Source organism: Camellia sinensis, chromosome 10 (genome assembly GCF_055761805.1).
Source record: "Camellia sinensis isolate YWXY chromosome 10, ASM5576180v1, whole genome shotgun sequence".
Lineage (NCBI taxonomy): Eukaryota > Viridiplantae > Streptophyta > Magnoliopsida > Ericales > Theaceae > Camellia > Camellia sinensis.
Window position 1 is genome coordinate 64,464,538 of NC_138970.1, and position 15,742 is coordinate 64,480,279.

At 38.8% G+C, this 15,742-nt stretch overlaps 1 protein-coding gene across 1 annotated transcript; it reads left to right on the forward strand.

Moving 5' to 3' along the window:
- Positions 1-12,594: 12,594 nt before the first annotated feature.
- On the forward strand, positions 12,595-15,662 carry LOC145800439 (protein FAR1-RELATED SEQUENCE 5-like). Its single transcript, XM_082890115.1, has 4 exons — positions 12,595-12,741; positions 14,604-14,773; positions 14,993-15,122; positions 15,207-15,662. The coding sequence occupies exons 1-4, from the start codon at positions 12,595-12,597 to the stop codon at positions 15,660-15,662; spliced, it is 903 nt and encodes a 300-aa protein (XP_082746241.1).
- The last annotated feature ends 80 nt before the right edge of the window (positions 15,663-15,742 follow it).

Genomic DNA, 15,742 nt, shown 5'->3' on the forward strand with positions numbered 1-15,742 from the left:
CTCCCTACTCACCTTCTCTCTTAGATTTGATCCACTTAGGGAGTGTTTCTACCCTAGATCCTTCATTAAAAAGATAGAGTGAGTCGAGGGCTTCCATTTAATCTGAATAGTTGGCGATTTGGAGCACTTTGGTATTTGGGTATCATCTCTGTCTTCTCCTTTTGGGTTGTTTTCCTCGAGGTAGGGATTTCCTACTCCACTTTATAAGTTTTGTTCTAAGTTTTGGTATTTTGATAAGTTGGGGTTACTTCGATAATTGTGGGAAAAACCCTAGTTGTGTTAGTTAATTAATTTGTATAATTAATTAAAGGGAATTGGGGAATTTGGTTAAATTCATGAAATTGTGGAAATTATTGATTAAATGGTGTGGTGGGATAATTTAAACCACTCGCCTAGTGAATTGTTGTTATATTTATTTCCAGTCTAGAAATAACTGTTTTGGGCTATCGGTGGAGGATAGTCGTGATTGTTGTAGACATTGCATGTGGATTAGGAATAACTGAAACTAATCACATTGGTTAAGTCATTAATTTGGACTATTGCATTGATACAGAAATTACATGTATTGATTGAGCATTGCACTTGCATACATTGTTTTGTGTGGGAGGAGATAGGGGATGTACTCCACGGTTTAGGGGAAGATAGGGGATGGACCTCTAAACCGGATTTTGTTTGGGAGGAGATAGGGGATGGACTCCATTAGCATCACTTTTATGTGTGCTTATTATATTGAAGTGTTTTGTTGATATAACACTAAAATGTGTATCAATCTGGAAGTATGAAGTGTTTGATTTGAGCTTGAGTCTCATTTGTTTGTTGATATTGGAAGAATGTGAATATGATATATATATAATTCACTGTTGTAAGGTTGGCCAGGTTCTGAGCCATGTTGATAAAGTTGGAAAGTAAAACGTGTCTTAGACAATAGTGTTATGAGACTGTAAAATGAAGTAATTGATTATCTTGGTTAACCATCTGTTGAATGCTATTGCTTTATTCATTGCTTATTTGTGGTTTAGTATATCTCTATTGGGCTGTGGCTCACCCTTTATGGGAACATCATTTTCAGGTTCAGGTGATAAGCTACCTCCAAGGACTTAGCTTGGAAGGACTTGGACTTTGAAGGCTATTTCTAGTTATTTGTTTTACTTTATTGTTAGTACATGTAAACACTCAAGCCTAGGGCTTTATTTATATTTGAGTTAGAACTCATGCTTTTGTGTCCAAGTGTTAGCTTGGAAAGATGTAAGCCGATAGGTCATTTAATTTGATGTTACATGTAATGTTTTGTTTAGTAAGACTCTGATGAATGTTATTAGGAATTATTAAAATGTTTTCCTTAAATAATGCATGTCAATGATATATATTATATGGGTTAATTTTGAGGGCGTTACAACTTGGTATCAGAGCGTACCGGGTTTGAATACTTTGGGTACGTGGGAAGTGATTAGTATCACATTGGGTTCGTCTCATTTGATAGAGACTTAGTGTAATGTTATATGCTTATGTGATAACATGTTTATGTGATTATGTGGGTATGGAATGTAATTTCTAGGATGTTGATTGGATCCTTGAGTTTCTAGTAGTCTTGTTGGAAAGGCACTTGATCACTGCTGCTTCCAACCGGAACTATAGTAACGCATTGGGACTATCATTATCCGGGAATGAAATTCGTAGGTGCTTATGTGATTATGTGCTTACGTGGAATGAATTATTGTTGTCCAATGCATTAGGACGCAAGTGTTTAGCTTCGGCACATTTATTAATGTGCTAATGTCTTTGTTTCTTTTATTAGGATGTCAGGACGAGGACGAGGACGCGGTAGGCGTGGTAGGTCGGGTAGGCAGGAGGTGCCTGTGCCAGAGGAGATTCCGGTAGTTCAGGAAGGAGTAGGCCAGGCCAATGTGGCCGAGCCAGTAGGCCAGCAGGCTATGGGCGCTCTAGCCCGAGAGATAGCAGGGGCATTCAGGGAGTCAGTGGGCATTCTCAGAGCTGAGAATCAAGCTCGGGATGTGGCTGCAGATGCAGGACCTTCCTTTCTGAAGAGGGAGTTCTTCCGGTCTAATCCGGATGAATTTGTGGGTGATCCTAAAGAGCCGCTTAAGGCAGATGAATGGCTCGAACAGACAACGAAAACGTTTGAGATGCTTGGCATCGAAGACGAAGGGTTGAAAGTGACCTTGGCATCTTTCCAGTTGAAAGGGGATGCGGGTCAGTGGTGGAAGTTCACTAAGGGTCGTATAGGAGGTATATGGGAGGCTTTTATGAATGCTTTCCAGGAGAAGTTCTTATCTCCAGCAGTCAGGGAGAAGCTGCGAGACCAGTTTTGTCAGCTTAAGCAAGCGAGTTCTTCAGTGGCCGAGTTTGAGGCTGCATTTACTAGCTTGTCCAGGTTTGCACCTGAGTTGGTGGCGTCTGAGGAACGCCGCTGTATTGAGTTTGAGAAGAAGTTGAGGCGTGGCCTCAAGCTGAGAGTTGGGGGAACTATGATTCGGGATTATGGGCGTATGGTTGATGCTGCAGCCCACATGGAAATTATGATGCAGGAGGAGGAGGAAGGACAGAAGGGCTCCAAGAGGAGTCAGAATGGTCAGAGTGATGGTAGGAGACAGAAGAGTTTTAATCCTCAGCAGTCTCAGGGTAGCTTTTCTAGATCGACTTTTCCTGTGCCGAGTGCTAGTTCGGGGAAAGGCAGTCAAGGAGACATTACCTGCTTCAAGTGTGGCCAGCTGGGCCACAAGTCTCCAGTTTGTCCTCAGAGGGGAGGAGTTCAGAGAGCAGCATCTTCTTCGGCTCGATCTCAGAGCCAGAGTCAAGGTAGAGGCCAACCACTCTCGTGTTATCAGTGTGGTCAGCCAGGGCATATGAAGAGGTATTGCCCGCAGTTGGGTGGCACACCTGGTGCATCCGGTTTGAGGCCGATTCAGGGTCAGCAGCCAGCTCAGTCGGGTCAGGCCTTGAGGGCCAATCAGGGGGCTTCATCGTCCCAGTCGGTACAGCAATCTTATGCTCCTAGGGGTGAGCAGGTTGATCAGAGGTCGTCTGGGCGCGTGTACGCTGTTACCGCGCAGGATCTTGTGCCAGCACCATCAGTTGTGAGAGGTACCTTCTTGTTTTGCAACTCGGTTGCTAATGTTTTGATTGATACGGGTGCATCTCATTCCTTTGTGTCTGCTGCATTTGCATCTGTTTTGGAGTTGGAGTTAGCACAGTTAGCATCTCCTATTTGTGTAGTGTCACCTCTTGGGGGTGAATTGATTTTGAAACAAGGTGTTAGAGGTTGTGACATAGAGGTTGATTACCATAGAATCCCATTTTCCTTTGTAGTTATGCCTATGAGGGGTTTCGATGTTATTTTGGGTATGGACTGGTTATCGTCATACCGGGCAGTTATTGATTGTTACCGCCAGAGGGTCACTTGCTGTACCGTGAGCGGAGAGTATTTTCATTTTCTGGGGGACCGGGTTGGTAATGTGTTGCCACCGGGGTATGTTCCGCGAGGACGGAGTGAGCTTAGTGGTCTACTTGCTAACCTTTCGAATAGTGAGGATGAGGAGACTCAGATTGTGTTGCCAAGGGTGGTTTGTGAGTACTCGGATGTCTTTCCTGAGGATCTTGTTGGTTTGCCACCGCATCAAGAGATTGAATTCTCTATTGACCTAGTGCCCGGTACGGCGCCGATTTCTATGGCACCTTATCGTTTTGCCCCAGCCGAGTTAGTTGAGTTGAAGATACAACTCCAGGAGTTGCTAGATAAGGGCTTTATACGTCCTAGTGTTTCGCCGTGAGGAGCACCGGCCCTCTTTGTCAAAAAGAAAGGTGGTGCTTTGAGACTTTGCATAGATTACCAGAAGTTAAATCGGGCTACGGTTAAGAATAAGTACCCTATGCCTCGTATAGATGATCTGTTCGATCAGTTGAAGGGTTCCCGTTGTTTCTCGAAGATAGATTTGAGATCGGGTTATCATCAGTTAAGAGTCAGGGAGGAGGATATTCCGAAAACGGCATTCCGTACGCGGTATGGCCACTATGAGTTTTTGGTGATGCCATTTGGGCTCACTAATGCACCGGCAGTTTTTATGGATTTGATGAACCAGATATTCCGAGAATTTTTGGATCGTTTTGTGGTTGTCTTCGTAGACGACATCCTGATTTATTCACCTTCTGAGGAGAAGCACAAGGAACACTTGAGAGTGGTGCTTGAGTTACTTAGAGCCCATAAGCTTTATGCTAAGTTTGGGAAGTGTGAATTCTGGCTAGAAGAGGTCAAGTTCTTAGGCCATGTCGTTTCTGGGGAAGGAGTGTCGGTTGATACATCCAAGACTGAGGCAGTGCAAGATTGGGCACAGCCTAAGAGTGTGTTTGAGATCCGCAGTTTTCTGGGGTTAGCTGGGTATTACCGTCGGTTTGTGAAAGATTTCTCCAGATTAGCGTCACCGTTGACTAGGCTGACTCGGAAGGGAGTCAAGTTTGTGTGGAGTGAGACTTGTGAAAAGTCGTTCCAAGAGCTGAAAGTTAGATTGACCACCGCTCCGGTGTTGATTATTCCGGAGAGAGGGTTGGGTTATGCGGTTTATTGTGATGCCTCACGAGAGGGTTTGGGTTGTGTGTTGATGCAAGAAGGGAAAGTAGTTGCCTATGGCTCACGTCAGTTGAAAATTCACGAGCAAAATTACCCTACGCATGATCTAGAGTTAGCAGCTGTGATATTTGCCTTGAAGATTTGGAGGCATTATCTTTATGGTGAGAGATTCGAGGTATTCTCGGATCATAAGAGTCTGAAATATTTGTTTACACAGAAAGACTTGAACTTGAGGCAGAGGAGGTGGATGGAGTTTATAGAGGATTATGACTTTGAATTGCATTATCATCCGGGAAAGGCCAATGTGGTGGCCGATGCCCTTAGCAGGAAACCTGTTGGTGACATAGCTAGTATAGCCATCCGAGAATAGGAGATGTTGGGTGCACTTGGGGATTTTGACTTACTTCTGGGCGAATCCGTTGAGGCTGCGACCTTGTTTTCTGTTGTTGTTCAGCCTACACTTGTGACTCGAGTGTTAGAGGCTCAGAGAGGTGACCTTGAGGTAGAATCTCTCCGTGAGAAGATTTCCGGTGGGAAGGTTGAGAAGGGTTTGACGGTGTATTCCGATCTGAGTGTGAGATACCGAGACCGTCTGTTTGTGCCGGAGTCTTGCTGAGAGGAGGTACTCCGAGAGTTCCATCATTCACGCCTTGCGGTGCATCCGGGAGGCACTAAGATGTATCAGGATTTGGGTCGCCAGTTTTGGTGGCGGGGTATGAAGAGAGATGTGGCAACTTTTGTATCTAAGTGCCTTACTTGTCAGCAAGTGAAGGCCGAACATCAGAGGCCAGCGGGTTTGTTGCAACCCTTGCCTATTGCCGAGTGGAAGTGGGAACACGTCACTATGGACTTCGTTGTGGGTCTTCCGAGGACTCAGCGGGGTAGTGATGCTATTTGGGTGGTTGTTGACCGGTTGACTAAGTCGGCGCACTTCATTCCTATGCGCGTGAGAGATTCGGTAGATCATCTTGCCGACTTGTACATTCGGGACATAGTGAGGTTGCACGGGGTCCCAGTGACGATCGTCTCAGATAAAGATCCTCGTTTTACTGCCAGGTTGTGGCAGAGTTTGCAGAGTGCCTTAGGCACTAAGTTGACCTTTAGCACGGCTTATCATCCTCAGACTGACGGGCAGTCCGAGCGTACTATTCAGATCCTTGAGGATATGCTTCGGGGTTGTGTTCTGGATTTTAGTGGGTCATGGGAGAGGCACTTGCCGTTGGTGGAGTTTGCCTACAACAACAGTTTCCAGTCTAGTATCAGTATGGCACCATTTGAGGCCTTGTATGGCCGACCGTGTAGATCTCCTGTTTGTTGGGCCGAGGTGGGTGATGCACCTCTGTTAGGTCCAGAGTTGGTAAGGGAAACGACGGAGAAAGTTGAGCTAATCCGTAAGAGGCTTGTTACGGCACAAAGTCGTCAGAAATCTTATGCCGACCGTAGGAGGAGACCTTTGGTGTTTGAGGCGGGTGATCACGTCTTTCTGAAGATATCACCTAGACGGGGTTTGTTGAGGTTTGGGAAGAGCGGGAAGTTGTCCCCTCGGTTCATTGGTCCGTTTGAGATCCTTGAGAGGATTGGCGAGGCTGCTTATCGTTTAGCTTTGTCGCCGCAGTTGTCCGGAGTACATGACGTGTTTCATGTGAGTATGCTTCGGAAGTATGAGCCGGATCCATCACATGTGTTGGATTGGACCGATTTAGTGGTAGATGAGGATGTTTCGTATGAGGAGAGACCGGTTCGGGTCTTGGATAGGTGGGATCAAGTTTTGCGAGGCAAAACCATCCCTTTGGTCAAAGTTTTGTGGAAACACCATGGAGTGGAAGAAGCCACTTGGGAACGTGAGTTAGAAGTTCGCGAGAAATACCCGGACATGTTTATTGATTTGTAATCTTGTATTTAGATTTTGTAATATTGTTGAACTTAAGAGCCTTACATATGTCTTAAGTTGTAAAACATTGAGTATGTTTTGGTAAATGGGTGTATCTTGAAACTTGCTTCATTATAGAAGTTTAGTGTAATATTGCATATGTTGATTTCATTGTTGAATGGGTTATATATATCATGCGATTGAATATGATATGGGAATTGTCAGCATTGAAAGAATTAAAGCATAATAATGATACAGGCTGAAATACATGTTATTTTGTATATTGTGAGATGCCTCTTGATAAAGAGATGAAATGACCAGTTTTGGGTCAAGATGTTTACTAATGAACTGTCTAATAAATAAATAAATAAAAACTGTTTTCAAAATTTATGCTTAATTTCGGGGACGAAATTCTTTGAAGGGGGGAGGTTATAGCGACCCCGGTCTTTTCCCATTTGACTATTGTGTCCGGACATAGATTCCGTAGATTCTGTCATTGTATGATGGTTGTTGTTGTCCCTTATTTTCTCATTTGGAATTATAGGATGTGTTGGGCAGGTTTGTTTCAGGTTGGTTGGGTTTAGAAATCAAGTGTTGCTGTCCAGAATTTTGGATCTTCGCTCGAGCGAGGAGTTTGTCGCTCGAGCGAGCTGTTGTTTTTGGTTCTTCGCTCGAGCCGGGGTTTGGTAGCTCGAGCGAGAGTTTGCGTCTGGTTTGGACCTGTAGCTTTGCATTCTTGGCTCGAGCGAGCTTTTTTTCGCTCGAGCGAGTTAGTTCGTTCTTCGCTCGAGCAATAGTTCCTTCGCTCGAGCGTGTGTCTTGTTGCAGACCTGAGGGTTTGAGTTCTTCGCTCGATCGAGCTTTCTTTCGCTCGAGCGAGCTTTTGAGTTGTTGGCTCGAGCAAGGCTTCCTTGGCTCGAGCGTAGTTTCTCTGTGTCTGGTCGCTCGAGCGACTAAGTCTTCGCTCGAGCGAGCCTGTCCAGTTTATATATGCAGCAGCGGGTTTTGATCAGTCTTTTCTTATTCTTTTTGGTTCTAAGCCCTAGGTCCGACTTCTCTCTCTCCCTACTCACATTCTCTCTTAGATTTGATCCACTTAGGGAGTGTTTCTACCCTAGATCCTTCATTAAAAAGATAGAGTGAGTCGAGGGCTTCCATTTAATCTGAATAGTTGGCGATTTGGAGCACTTTGGTATTTGGGTATCATCTTTGTCTTCTCCTTTTGGGTTGTTTTCCTCGAGGTAGGGATTTCCTACTCCACTTTATAAGTTTTGTTCTAAGTTTTGGTATTTTGATAAGTTGGGGTTACTTCGATAATTGTGGGAAAAACCCTAGTTGTGTTAGTTAATTAATTTGTATAATTAATTAAAGGGAATTGGGGAATTTGGTTAAATTCATGAAATTGTGGAAATTATTGATTAAATGGTGTGGTGGGATAATTTAAACCACTCGCCTAGTGAATTGTTGTTATATTTATTTCCAGTCTAGAAATAACTGTTTTGGGCTATCGGTGGAGGATAGTCGTGATTGTTGTAGACATTGCATGTGGATTAGGAATAACTGAAACTAATCACATTGGTTAAGTCATTAATTTGGACTATTGCATTGATACAGAAATTACATGTATTGATTGAGCATTGCACTTGCATACATTGTTTTGTGTGGGAGGAGATAGGGGATGTACTCCACGGTTTAGGGGAAGATAGGGGATGGACCTCTAAACCGGATTTTGTTTGGGAGGAGATAGGGGATGGACTCCATTAGCATCACTTTTATGTGTGCTTATTATATTGAAGTGTTTTGTTGATACAACACTAAAATGTGTATCAATCTGGAAGTATGAAGTGTTTGATTTGAGCTTGAGTCTCATTTGTTTGTTGATATTGGAAGAATGTGAATATGATATATATATAATTCACTGTTGTAAGGTTGGCCAGGTTCTGAGCCATGTTGATAAAGTTGGAAAGTAAAACGTGTCTTAGACAATAGTGTTATGAGACTGTAAAATGAAGTAATTGATTATCTTGGTTAACCATCTGTTGAATGCTATTGCTTTATTCATTGCTTATTTGTGGTTTAGTATATCTCTATTGGGCTGTGGCTCACCCTTTATGGGAACATCATTTTCAGGTTCAGGTGATAAGCTACCTCCAAGGACTTAGCTTGGAAGGACTTGGACTTTGAAGGCTGTTTCTAGTTATTTGTTTTACTTTATTGTTAGTACATGTAAACACTCAAGCCTAGGGCTTTATTTATATTTGAGTTAGAACTCATGCTTTTGTGTCCAAGTGTTGGCTTGGAAAGATGTAAGCCGATAGGGCATTTAATTTGATGTTACATGTAATGTTTTGTTTAGTAAGACTCTGATGAATGTTATTAGGAATTATTAAAATGTTTTCCTTAAATAATGCATGTCAATGATATATATTATATGGGTTAATTTTGAGGGCGTTACAATCTCACTGTTACTCGTCCTGATATTGCCTATGCCGTTCATATTGTCAGCCAGTTTATGTCGGCTCCTCGTACCCCTCATTACGCTGCATTAGTTTGTATCCTTCGATATCTCAAAGGCACCCTGTTTCATGGTCTTCATTATTCCGCCCGCTCCTCTCTCCAGCTTCGTGCTTTTTTCGATGCCGATTGGGCTGGGGATCCTACTGACCGTTGCTCTACTATCGAGTTCTGTTTTTTCTTGGGTGATTCTCTTATTTCTTGGTGCAACAAGAAACAATCTCTTACTGCTCGTTCCAGTACCGAGGCCGAATACTGTGCTCTTGTTGACACTACTCAAGAGCTTCTCTGGCTTCGTTGGCTTCTTGCTGACATGGGTGTTTCTCCCTCTGGTGCTACTGCCCTCTTTTGTGACAATCAAAGTGCTCTTCAAATTGCTCACAATAATGTTTTTCATGATCGCACCAAGCACATTGAGATTGACTGCCATTTTATTCGTCAACACGTCACTCGTGGTACTGTCCATCTCCATCCAATCTCTTCTGCTGATCAACCTGCTGATATCTTCACCAAAGCTCATTCTCCTGGCCGCTTCATTGACCTTGTCTCCAAACTCCAGTTGGTTGATGTTTGTCCTCCTTGAGTTTGAGGGGGGCTGTTAATATAATATGTAATGTATTAATGTATGTATACAGCTAGCTCAGATAGATAGGATTCTTTAGATAGGATTCCTTTTCCTTTTCTTTTCTTTTTCCTGCTTTCGGTCGCCCGTCTTCTTTCGGCCTCCTTTTCATTATTATATTACATTGTATCATAATGCTATTTGCAACACAGCTCCTATATAATGGAGCCTCTATTTGGTTTCTGATACATATTGAATTATAGAGTTGTTCTCTCTCAATATCCCTCTCTCAACTTGTTTTACAACTAGCATGCTCAAATTACATTTGTGACCTTCGAAAGCCAAAAGAGAAAACACTGACCAAACTATTTAATATCCAATTTAATATTAAAATAATATAATATGCAACGTTATTTAATTTGACACATTAATTGGAATGTTTGTTTTGGAAAGGAAAAAAATGAATAAATAATAATAATAATAATAATAATAATAATAATAATAATCTGTGTTAATTGTAATGGATAAGGAAAATGTTTAAAAAGTGTTCACAATTTACCCCATAATAATATGGCAAGATAAATGTATACTTATAATTTGTTATGGCTTGATAAGCATCATCAAATTATAATTTGTTACACACTCACTGATGTGAGACCCAACTCTCTTATGACATTATTGAAAAATGTTCGAGACTTGCAAAAACTCATACAATTCAATCTATAATTATGTGATATACTAATTGTTAATTTTTAATTTGTTACCTACCTCATGATATAGACTCCAACGCCATTTGCATATTCCATGAATGCCAGTTGTAGCATATATGAGATTAATTGATTTTGTTTTAGTTCATGTTTACTTTGTTTCTATTGAGTCGTTGATTTTTGCTACAAAGTCACAGGTACATTATGAGACGCAAAACCAAAGCAAATGTCGATTTTTCATTTCATAGTACCGATCATAGTTTGTATATACAATACATAGACCGTAATATGTATACGTAATTTGTGCATACATGTGACCAAAATGTTACCAAAACATAGTTTAAATTATTGTAATAAATTTAAATTTTGACATTACAAATCTTCTAATATATTATTTTGTTTGGTTAGATTTTTAAAAAGTAAATTTTAGACCCTTGCAGGCACGGGTTATTATTGTGATAAATTTAAATTTAAAAAATACAAATCCTTTCAAAATCTATTTTTTTTAATTTTTTTTAAAAAGATAATAATAATGAAATACTTATCATTTTATATAATTTTACCTTTTTGAGAGCAAAATAATATTTAAATTTTAAAAATATTTTTTAATATTTATTTTTGTCAACTTAATGTTTATTTTAAAAAAAAAAAAAGAAAGAGAATCAATTTTAAATTATGTGTTATTGGGCTAAAATCCGAAAAGTAGAATTACGTTTCAGTGGTACATGATGAAATAAATAACAAATTAGTGGTAACTTTTTGAAAATTTCAATAGCTAAGTAAAAAAAATATTGCAGGGATATGGAATCTTGACTTTGATTTACTCCATTATTTCACTAGAGAAGTACGTGTTAGTGATTCTTGGAAAAAAATTCAATGGAAAGTAGAAAGTTTTTCAAATATCAACCGGAATGGCAAGTGAAAATGAAATTACAAACATATGGAATCTTGACTTGACTTTACTATTATACCCTTGTCTCTCACAAAACTCTCACCACTCTGCACACACTGACCACACTCTCAGAGTCTCACATACGAGCAATTTTTATGTGCAAAGAGGATAGGTGCTATGTGATACCTTCCGCTTCTTTCATAGGTTGAATGAGTGGAAATTACATTTCTGTGTTGGGTGATAGAGAGACAACATGAGAGACCATAGTATTTGTGATTAGTTGAAGGTACCATATGACATGCTACATGATACTCTTCTAGCACCCAAGAATTTTTCCTCACATGCACAGTCGAAAAATTATTTGATGCCCTAGGGCATCACCTATCCATATCTTCCACCACATAGTTACACTCTTATTGACACCCAACCCCAAATAACTTCTCCACACAGTCACACTCTTATACACGGATTCGGGAGTACTGCTGCAAGGGCTGAAACGCCGCCATTTCATCAAGTTTATGCATATTCAATAAAATAAAATAAAAATTGGGTGTTAAGAGGGGTTGAACCTAGACAAGCTAGAGATAAAGAGGGTCTTCAACCACTATACTACTTAGTCTACTCATTAATATTTCGGACATATATTGTATTTGTTACAATTTGTATTCCAACATAAAAAAAAATTACAATCTACTATAATTAAAATACAAAACAACGATTCAAGACAAAACGTTGGGTCTGTTAGGAGCAGGAAGGGTTTGGGTTCTCTACTGTCTCTCTACCATTGCTCCGTCGTTCCTCCACCGTGCCTCCACCTTTTGCTCCAACAGTCCTCCGCCTGTACCGTAACTCTACCATCACCATTGTCATTGAGGTTGCTTATTTGCCTTGTAAGAATCTTCACTCAGGTTTGAAAATATATATATATATATTTTTTTTTTGTATTTATTACAATATATATATATATATATATTTGTATTTATTACAATCTATTATGTATATATATATGGTGCTTTATTTTCATATCAAATAGAGATTGTGTTTTGGATTGGGGATTTTAATATAATATCATAGGATTTTGTTATGTGTATGTATATGGTGATTTGTATAAAATTGTGTAGATTGGATTTTGTTATCTGTTATAGGAATGTGTTATTGTGTTTTGGATTAGAGATTGATGCTCTATTAAATTAACGTCACAATTTGATAAGTATAGGAATCTGTTATTATATATGGTGATTTAAACCTTGGTATTTTCATTATCTTTTCACATAATGTAAGTTATAAAATTTTATGATCTATTTTAAAGGTATACTCTTTTAGTAATATAATTGATTTGTCTTGTGTATAATAAACCGCATCAAGAAAGTAGACAATTTTTTAGAATATGTAGTAATTTATCTTATTGTTGATGCTATTTTTGTGCTATTTTTATTGTTATTAAACTTTATATTCAGCAGTGCCGAAATGGAAGATGGTGCACTTGAGGAGTTGGCCAAGAATTCCATGCCATGTGTTGGAATGGAATTTGATTCGGAGGAAGCTGCATATGAATTCTACAATGAAATGGAAGGATTGTGGGATTTAGTATTAGAAGAGATTACCATACAAAAAGTAAGAAAGATGGTATCATGATTAATAGAAAGTTTGTTTGTTATAAGGAGGGAGAAAAGGAAAAAGATAAACGGTACATAATAGTAAAACATCCTCAACATGAGACAAGAACAAAATGTAATGCATTCGTGTATATATCTTTTAGACGAGACTTGTCAAAATGGGTTCTGATGAAGTTTGATGATAATCACAACCACCTTTTGCATATTCCTCAATGTACGCATATGATGCCATTGTCACACCCCAAGCTCCGCGACAACGCCGCACACTCGTATAAGTGAGCATGCAAGGCTAAGAATCCAATCGCATAACCCACAATGTAAAATACTCAAATTAAATCCTTAATTGTCATAATGCCAAAATCCATAAAAATAAATAGTTCTTATATGAAAATGTCCACCAAGTCCACTAATTTAATCCACTAACAAAACAATAATCCAAGTATTTAAATCATATGTTGCGTAAACCTCCTTATTGGAGTGTGGGACCTAATTGGTTTATTAAAAGAGTTTGATTTGGTTTGGTATTAGTTGTAAAAATATATTATAATCGATTCTACAATCAACCAAAGAGTTTCCAAACGATTGATTTACTTGTGGGGAATCATATTTTTTCCCTAACATCATAGTCCTACTCTCGGCACTCCCACATGTAAAAAAAATCCCGCGCAACTCTACTCTTCAAAATTTGAAAAAAATAAATAAATAAATAAATAAAATAAGGGTAAACTAGATAGCCTAGTAAATAACCAATCATCACTGCTAGCTGGATCAAGTATACAAAAATAAATAAATAAATCGATAACCAATAAATATAATTTTTTCTACAGTTCAATAAATGAACAATTATTTGTAAGATGGTTTCATAGCTAAAAATAAACAATGTACAATACATTTTAAATGAAAAGCCAACAAGATAATTCAAAGTAATTCGATGTTCACATCGATGGTTCGATATTCAGATGGTTCAATGATTTGATTCACAAAACCCAAGTCTTGGTGACTACGGTCACTTAGCCTGTGACAAGGCCTAGAACCACACATAAGCCGGTGGTAAAGCCCCAAAAGAAACTAGTTTCTGTGCCAATAAATAACCCCCATTGGCTAGGGTCCAAATCGTAGTCAGACTAGAGTGATATTCAAAATTCAAACAATACACAAATTTTAAATAAAACATTCGATATTTTCAGAATAAACATTTAGTACAATTTTCAGAATAGTTCCACAAAATATTCAAAACAATTTTTATAATAATATTCGATGCTATTTTATACTTGACTCATATTTTATTTTAAGAGAACATGAAGGCTATAAATAAATACTTATGATTTTAAACGATTCAATAGGAATAAAAATGTACCAACAGTGATAGAGGGTTACTTACCTCAAACAGCTAAAATAATATTCCCAAGCTAATCTCAAATTACCAAGATCCACCTCAATCTCACAAACCTTGAAACACCCCCAATTTTGCCACCATGGAGAAACCCAGAAAACCAAGAATTCAATGAAAGAAAGATTACGCTGAAAAGGGTTTGATTTTAAAGCCTTCAATTATCGAGAATTCAAATCAATCGAACCAATGATGAAGAAGCATAGGAAAAGGAAGGGAATAGGGTTTAAGTTTTCTTTTCTTTAACTTTTTTTTTTTCAAACCTTTGTTGCATTTACCTTCCGCAGCCGCAACATCCACGAGCCTCACTTTTTTTTTTTTTCTTTTTTTACATAATGGGCTATTAACCTAATTCCTTAAAATTACTAAATTACCCATACAAATTAATTTAACTACTACTTTATCCAAAAATAGTTCTACATATATCTTGGGTTTTATAGCCATCTTAGAGAAAGTTGTGTGATGCTCAGGGTATAAATGTTGATGTAGCTGATGACACTGGTATATCACTTAAGGCATCACATGATCTTAGTAGCACCTTAGCAAGAGGGAAGGAATTTGTAAGGTTCACGCCAGAGGACCAAAAAACCTACTTGCGTGCAAAAAGGCAACGAAACTTGCAATATGGTGAAGCAGGAAGGTTGTTGAGATATTTCCAACAATAAGCCATTGAAAATCCATATTTTTACTTTGCATTTCAGTTGGATGTTGATGAGATAATTACTAACATTTTTTGAGTTGATCATCAGATGAAGACAGATTATGGCATTTTCGGTGATGTTGTGTCATTTGACACAACATTCCGAACAAACAAATAGTACAGTCCACTTGCTTTATTTACTGGCTTTAACCACTTCAGAATGACTGTGATTTTTGGTGCTACATTATTATATGATGAAACTACAGCATCATTTGAGTGGTTATTCGAAACTTTCTTACATGCAATGTCAGGGAGAAAGCCTGTTAGTTTTTTCACAGATCAAGATCAGGCAATGGCTAAGGCAATTTCTTAAATCATGCCTGAGGTGTTTCATGGATTGTGCACTTTTCACTTAATGCAAAATGCTTTGAAGCATTTAGGCTACTTGTTCAAGGGTGGTTTAAAATTTGGTTGCAATTTCAAAACTTGCATTTTTGGGTATGAGGATGAATATGAGTTGGTTGAAGCTTGGGATTCTTTAATTCATAAATATAACTTGCAAGAGAACTTATGGATAAAGAAGACTTGGGAACTTAGAAAGAAGTGGGCACATGTGTATATGAAGTTGATATATACTGCAGGAATGCGAAGCACTCAACTTAGTGAAAGCTTGAATGCAAAATTGAAGAAGCATTTAAAAGTTGATCATAAAATTGTTCAATTTTTTGCACACTTCAATCGAGTTGTTATGGATAAGCGGTATGAAAAAGTAAAAGCTATATACGATTCAAGACAACAGTTGCCGAGAATAAAGTTGAAAATGTCTCCTATGTTAATTCAAGTTGCTAAGACACCCCTTCTATCTTTGACTTATTTCATAATGAGTTAAGCACATCCCTTTGTTGTCAAGTGAAGCGATGCCATGAGTTAGAAAGAAAAGTCACGTATGTGATTGGCTTATATAGAGAG